Source organism: Eurypyga helias, unplaced genomic scaffold, assembly GCF_000690775.1.
Source record: "Eurypyga helias isolate BGI_N326 unplaced genomic scaffold, ASM69077v1 scaffold43754, whole genome shotgun sequence".
NCBI classification, from domain to species: Eukaryota; Metazoa; Chordata; class Aves; order Eurypygiformes; family Eurypygidae; genus Eurypyga; species Eurypyga helias.
The window spans coordinates 27,058-34,188 of NW_010245391.1; the positions used below are offsets into that span (position 1 = coordinate 27,058).

General features: G+C 47.4%; 1 protein-coding gene across 3 annotated transcripts in view; it reads left to right on the forward strand.

The window, feature by feature from the left end:
* ARHGEF6 (Rac/Cdc42 guanine nucleotide exchange factor (GEF) 6) overlaps positions 1–5,204 on the forward strand; it is a 29,637-nt gene extending 24,433 nt beyond the window's left edge. For 2 of the 3 annotated variants that reach the window (XM_010150028.1, XM_010150029.1), the window contains exons 15-20: positions 101–121; positions 919–1,012; positions 2,051–2,140; positions 2,957–3,056; positions 3,948–4,002; positions 4,636–5,204. In XM_010150028.1, the coding sequence (XP_010148330.1) occupies positions 101–121; positions 919–1,012; positions 2,051–2,140; positions 2,957–3,056; positions 3,948–4,002; positions 4,636–4,776 (501 nt within the window). In that variant the 3' untranslated portion in view covers positions 4,777–5,204. The remainder of the gene's footprint in view (positions 1–100; positions 122–918; positions 1,013–2,050; positions 2,141–2,956; positions 3,057–3,947; positions 4,003–4,635) is intronic. The other variant, XM_010150027.1, reaches the window with a different exon arrangement.
* Positions 5,205–7,131: the final 1,927 nt, after the last annotated feature.

Genomic DNA, 7,131 nt, shown 5'->3' on the forward strand with positions numbered 1-7,131 from the left:
ACATTTAAATGTGTTTTGGAATTGTGGATTTAATGGACTTGGTCAATAAAATCATCAATCTCTTACACTCATCTTCTCTTTCTTTGCATATTCATTGTAGAGGATGTCTTATATCTTAAAGGTAAGGGTAGATACATCTCTTTGGCTTATCGTGGCAAAGAATGCTTGTTCCTGTTCATGCTTCTCGTGCTTGCATGACCCTAATTTTGCCTGGCTGCATCAATATATTTTCATGAGAGTCAGTGGCAACTGGCAAATATATTTTGAGATAACTCTCGAGAATTTAGTATTATGCTACTTAAACTTCCTGACATGACTCTTCTCCTGCCTAAAATCTGTATTGCATGTAACCTACTAATACACTAATTCTCTCTAGATCAGCAAGACTTGCAACTCAGTGAAGGAGATAAAAAGCTTGTGTTTCTTACTTGTAGAGTCACAACAAACACTAACTTTGTGTATATTTGTTTGTTTGTGTGTGTGGGGAGTGTTTATACTCTCAAATCAATTGGAAACAATATAATTTACCAACTGTTTTATATTAAAAGTCCATTGGAGTCAAGGAAATAAACGTTATAGGGTTTTCTAACAAAGACCCCAGGGTTGGTAAGCAGACTAAACATGCTGTGTGTTTGAATTCTTTGGCTAAAGGACCTTAGCCAAGGGTTGAATTTGCTCAGGGAGTTTGTGCTGTCCCAAGCCTGCAGGTGCAGTTCCCACTGCTGTTCCAGCAAGCAGAGGGCCACAGCTAGCTCATGGGAAAGGGAGAAAGCATCATCTGCCCCTACTTTGTCATTGTCTGCTTTGTAGTTCACTATTGTGTTGTGTGTGACAGGGGTAGCTGCATTCAGCTGCGCTGCTCCGCTGTTTGAGCTGCCTTTGGTTCTGGTTAAACACAAAGAGTCTGTTTCTCTGTAGGATTCCAGCAAAAGTCCAAAAACAATGAAGAAGTTTCTTCCAAAAAGGAAAACTGAGAGAAAACCATCTGATGAAGAGTTTGTTATTCGTAAAAGTAAGTGTATTTTTCTCTTTGTTTTGGAGGTTTCTGTGTGCTCGGTGATCTTGGACTTTGAGAACAGCCTTTGTTACGGTGCAGGATGCGACAGGATGCTCACGTTGTGAGCAAGCCTACGTGCTGCTGAGCATGGGAGGCTTCTGGAAGCACACCGGTCCTCAGCCTCTGACAGGTCCTCTCCCAGCTGTGACTGCCAGACATGCTACTGCCCTCCTCACGATTGCTCAGTCATGGGTTGTGGGTGGTCTTGTTCAGGGTACGAAAGCTACTAGGACGTAGTTCTTTGCCAAAAGCTGTAGTAAAACCGCACCTCAGCAGACATCAAGTCATGGGTTGTGGGTGGTCTTGTTCAGGGTACGAAGGCAAAGAACTACGTCCTAGTAGCTAAAAGCTGTAGTAAAACCGCACCTCAGCAGACATCAAAATATGTTTGAGAGCTTGGCCCTTATGTGGCCATGCCAGCACGTCCTGGAACAGTTTCTCTGGAGGATCAGGAAATGAAAGAAGGCCCAGTCCCTGCAGGGATGTTCACCTGCAGAGGGATGTGCTGACAGCTCCCTGAAGTCCACCTGGAACACTGCTCAGGGGTTTACATGAAAGGCCATGGTCACCCTGGCAGTGAGCTGCTGTGGCGTGCAGCACGAAGGTCAGTTGTCTCCCTCAGGACACGTTTCTACGTCCTGCTCTGATGCAGCTGCACCAGACCCCTTCTAGCAGGGCTGCTCTGCCTACCTGTCACGCGATGCTCCCTGCACTTAAAGTCAGGCATCCCCCCTGAGTTTTGCTGAGGTGAGCATCTAGAAGTGCATTTTCATGCCATTTAGTCATGGTGCTAAATGCCACAGGATGTTGCAAAGGCCAGAAAATACAAAGGACCTGAAAAGGGAATTCCCTTTTGAAGGCAAAGTCCCAGAGAGAGTGTCAGTCAAGGAAACGGCACGCTCTTCTCTTCAGGGACGTGGGAGCAAAGGCTGGGTGAGATGAAGCCAGAGCACTCCGCCTTTTGTGGTAGCGGTTGTCTGCAATGTTTTGCAGGTACTGCTGCGCTGGAAGAAGATGCTCAGATCCTGAAGGTGATCGAGGCATACTGCACCGGGGCGGGCTTCCAGCAAGCTCTTAGCTCAGGTGGGCACACCACCAGATTATTCAGTTCTTACTCTGCTTGCAACACCGATAACCCCTCTGGGAAAAAACAGATGGTTGCATCATACAGCAACGAGACTCATGCTAGGAAACTGTGTGGTGTTCAATCTTCAAGATAAGGGAGCTTCATCTGCCTAGTGGTTTAGCTGCCATTGTTTTTCTTCTAAACACAGAGAATGAAGCAGGTAGCGGGGCAGATGAGACCCAGCTATTTCACCAGCACTTGTTAGGAATTAAGCAAACCTAGTCAGTGCCTGTGGCTGTCAGCACTGAAAACCTGATGGTAATCTCAGGTTGCATATAGCTTTAGAAAGGAAGCATGAATATTATCTCTCAATCAGCTGCGTGTTTAAGAACAAGCTGCTTCATAAGAACCTATCTAACATCTTCAACTCTGGAAATATAACTATTTATCATTGCTGGTGAGCTGTCGAATTAAATCACTGAACTATCAAATAAAGGTACATTTAAAAAAGGGAAGCCACCTTTCTTCTGAGAGCTCTTGACCCTGATGGAATGATTTCATTTATAAGCCATGATGTAGCTTTAGATGCAGCGAGCGCTCTTGAAAACCGCCCACTTTCTGCTTTAGCTCCAGGTTAGCGGTACGTATGGGCCCGCCTGTGGCGGGGGGAGGAAAGACCAGCGCGGGCGGTGGCAGATAGCCGGCCGCTGCTCGAGCCCCGGCCTGCCCCAGGCTCGCAGAGGAGCAGGGAGAAGGGCTGCTGTCTCCCGAGTGGCGTGGGCACCAGGGAAAAGTCTCCCTTTTTCTTCCTGAAGAGTAATTCTTGTACACAGGCTCCCGTAAAGACTCCATCCCCCAAGTCCTTCTTCCTGAGGAAGAGAAAATCATCGTAGAGGAAACACGAAGCAACGGCCAGACTGTCACAGAGGAAAAGTAAGCGCAGCTGCTTTCCACTTGCACGCTCCCTTGTTGCTTTTTGGGGGGACGTTAAAAACCATCGCCCTTCCCTTCCGCATCTCCGCCGAGGAATGGGGCTGGTGTCACCGGCTGCTGCCTTAATCCTGGCGAGAGCCACTGGGCTGTTTCAGTGCTGTTTTGTCCCTTTTTGAGAGCAGAGCTGCCTTCCCAGCGGCTCTGACATGGCTGTAGCCCTCTGGGAGTCTGCGCCGGGTCCCAAGAGCCAGTTTATCGAGTCCCAGAGCTTATCCGGGTATAGCTAATGGGGTCAGGGAGGACAGAACCAAAAAAAAACACAAACAAGAAGAGGCACTTGTTTAACTACTGACGTCCTGGGCTGCTGCTACCCCTCGGGAGCCTGCCTGGCACCGTCTGTGCGAGCTCCAGCCTGTTACACGGCTTCAGCATCTGCGGGACTCGCTGATCTGCTCCTTTTCTAACCCAGACAGCGCGTTCCTTTCGTGCCTGGTTTTTTGCAGCGTAACCTCAAGGACTCGAGGCTGTTTTACAAAAGATGCTCAGACATCTCCAGTTTTAAAATAATTATTTGTTGCAGTAGCGTAAACAAGGAAGCCAAAGCCACAGACCTCTGTTGATAACTTAAAGATAGCGAAACAAGGCTTTTTTTTTTTTTTTGAGTTTTGAGAGAAGAGCCCTGAATTTTGGACCAGTGGCCTGTAAGTGCTCCTGGGCTGTGTTTCCAGAGTCCCCTGACAACCAGCAGCGATAGCAGCAGCCTGATGCTTGCAAAGCAGAAGCTGGAAGCACCTTCCCCATCAACGCCTCGCTCACAAAAGCTCCCATGCTGTTGCTGTTTTGCTGCACTCCAGCTCTTATTATTTAATTTTTCTTGCATTCTTTTTGCAGGAGCCTTGTTGACACAGTTTATGCACTTAAAGATGAAGTCAAAGAACTGAAGCAGGTAATTTGAGTGGGACTGTTTGTGCTGGGAGTTGAGCAAAAGCCAGACACGCTGGGCTGGGTTGTTGTCTCTGACCAGTGCCCAGGAAGAGTCTTGCCGATGCTGGTCTGCTCCCTGAATCAGCGTTAGTTTTCTTCTGTTTAACTCCCTGAATCAGCTCACCACGCAATTGATTGAGCAGCAGGGGGGAAGGAATAGTTGGTCTTTGTGGTAGCATGAAACTTACTCCCGACTCTAAAAGCTCTTTCAGTTTGACTGTTCATGTTATAGGGGTCTGGTGGGTACCAGTTCTTGTGGACTTGGAGGGAATAACATCCTCCTCCCTCCAGCGCCAAGCCTGGAGTTGGGAGACACCATCACAGGAGAACAGCTCCAACCCAGGCTAAAATTAACTTTCCAGGAGGATGCTTCTTCCTGCTCCAAGTTGCTGGGATTTCTGTGCAGGTCTGTAAGGTGGTAAGGGTCTGCTTGAGTGGATCGGACCCGAAGTAACCCAGCATCATCCCACGAGCCGTCAGTGACCTGTCAAGTGTCCCTGATGTGTCATCACCTCTGAGGCACCAGGCAGCCAGGCATGTGGATGTAGCTCATGGACATTAACTCATCCTTATTTCTTTATTTTTCACCTCGCAGGAGAACAAAAGGATGAAACAGTGTTTGGAGGAAGAGCTTAAATCCAGGAAGGACTTGGAGAAGCTGGTTAGGAGGCTGCTGAAGCAGACGGACGAGTGCGGCAGGGAGGACACGGGGCGCAAGTCATCCCTGATCGCCTGAATTCAGGGAGAAGCTGCTGGCAGTGGTGCGTGACCTCAGGTGTTTTTTGGGAAGCGGAACTGGATCCTTTGCCTCTTCTTGCTCCTTATTTCGTTGGTTTGGGGAATTTTGTTACCAAAAAAAAAAAAGTCCTAGAGAAAAATAATAGTTTTTCTTCCATCCAGTAAGGAAATAAACCAGAAACAATCGATCACAACTAAACCAGTAAGCAAGCGGTCCATGATTCACAATTCATCTGCAGCAACTAATACCTCATCGTACCTGCTACTGGGAGCAAATACAAACTCTGCTAATGATTGCCGCTCACAGAGGGTTTGGCAGCAGTTTCCTAGAGGAAGCTTAAGCACTTTTTAATGCTTTCATTCTTTTCAAAAGCACCGGTACCTATTTATTGAATGAAAACATTATTGAGGTGGCATTGAGCAGAAACCAAAAAGCACCATGCTCCTCTTTTCAGATAATCACAACTGGGGAAGCTTTTCCCATCCACCTTCTTTTTCCCCATTAGTTGACTGTAGCATACTAGAGCCCAGCAATACTGTGGTTCCCGTGTGGCCTTGATACTGATTAAAATGTGCAATTAACATGAAGACATTTGAACTTCTTGGGGAAGTCAGATCTGGAGCACCTGTCAGAGCGCATGGGAAGGTATGTTGCACAGTACTGCCTCCTAACAGCTCGCCATCAGCACAACAGGTAACCGCTGTTCTGCCCCCCATCCCTTTTCTTATGCATGACCTATGACCCCCTGCTTTGTTTTCACACTGCGTGTCCAGGTATCGTATGAGTTTATAGTTTTGGTGTGCTCCCCCTTGCAGGACATGCTTTTCTCTGTATGAAATGTAAACACTGCTTGACAACAAAAAACAACTCCCAAATATGCTGGTTCGCTGCTCCCTTCCGCCTACGTTAGGCTCTCCATCGCTCCTTCCCGAAGGCTGGGAACGTAGCCAACGGCCACTTTCTCCCCTGTCGCCCCAAAGGGGCTTTCTGCTAGGAAAAAGGAACTTTCTCTTGGGATAGGAAAGATATTTAGGTTTATTCTTTGACAAGAGCTGGAACGCTCCTGGGGCAAGGACGTGCAACACGCTTCCAGATCCCTGCACAGCTCCTCGAACACAGCACAGCAGCAACATGCATATGTATCGGCTATCTTCATCTTATTTGGTGTTACACCCTAGTTTAGAACTGATGTTTTCCTTCCTTCCTTAGCAGCATTATAAAAGTAACCTTCAGTTAATGGTAAGTTACGTGTATCACAGGGCAGCATGGTCCCAGGGCATGCAGACACCCCACAGCCCGTTACAGTCGTACGGTTACGTTGGTCATGAAGGACATAACTAGAGGCAATAATTACAACTCCCTCCTTGCAATTAAATTTAGCCAGAACATAGCGAATGGTGTTTAGGGAGAGCTAGTCTCCAAAACATCACAAGGAGTGTAAAAAGGAACCCTCTTTCAGTGGTTTCTAGGTCAAAACAGAGGCTGTTTTTGATCTGGCTACATTTGCCATCTCCAGAGCATCCCACCTGGATGGCAGCTCGCTGCCTCCCCACCCAGTCATGCAGTTGGGTGGTTTGGTCAGCAGTCAAGCCCTACTGTGCTGGTTAATCGTTTTCCAGGATAACGACCTTGGCTGCATACGGAGCAGCTCACGCTGCTGCAGTGGGATGCTGTGCCCAGGCATTGACCGGTCCTGCTGCCTGCCCAAAGGTGGGCTGGGGAGCGGGCTCATGGCACACAGCCAGCGCAAGGAAGCAAACCAAGGACCACTTACACTCCGAGGAGAGGGTAGAAACGTTTCCCTGCTGCCCCCCGGTTTAGCTGAAACCCGTGCTGTGTACATATGCATGTTTGTAAGATGTAATGTGATGGAGGGCACGCTGGGACACTTTGGATCAAGCGTTTGTCAAGAGCTAGAAGCCAAAAAAAAAAAAAAGACAAGAAAATAAAATAAAAAGGAAAAGAAGCCATGCCGGATGGACAGCAATGTTTCCATATTTACTTTGTTTACAGTGCTTTGTAAATAGGTTCCAGTGAGTCTGTCTTTAGATGGATGTTGTGTCAGCTGCCTTCCAGTTTATCTTTGTCATGTAGGTTTATTTACTGTAACTACTTATGCAAGTTCAACTTTTCTAACATGTTTTTATTTTGAACAGTTTTTTAATTGACATTTTCAACAAATAAAGAAGGATAAAAATCACTTAGCTCTCCATGCTGCTTTCTTTGTTCCCACCATGAAAGCAAAGCCAGTGCTTGCTCTGGGCATCCCTGGCTTGCTCTAAATGCCTGCGGCTACCTCAGCCACCCTCTGATTTACTGGATGCTGGCAGGGATACTGGTACAAATGGTGAT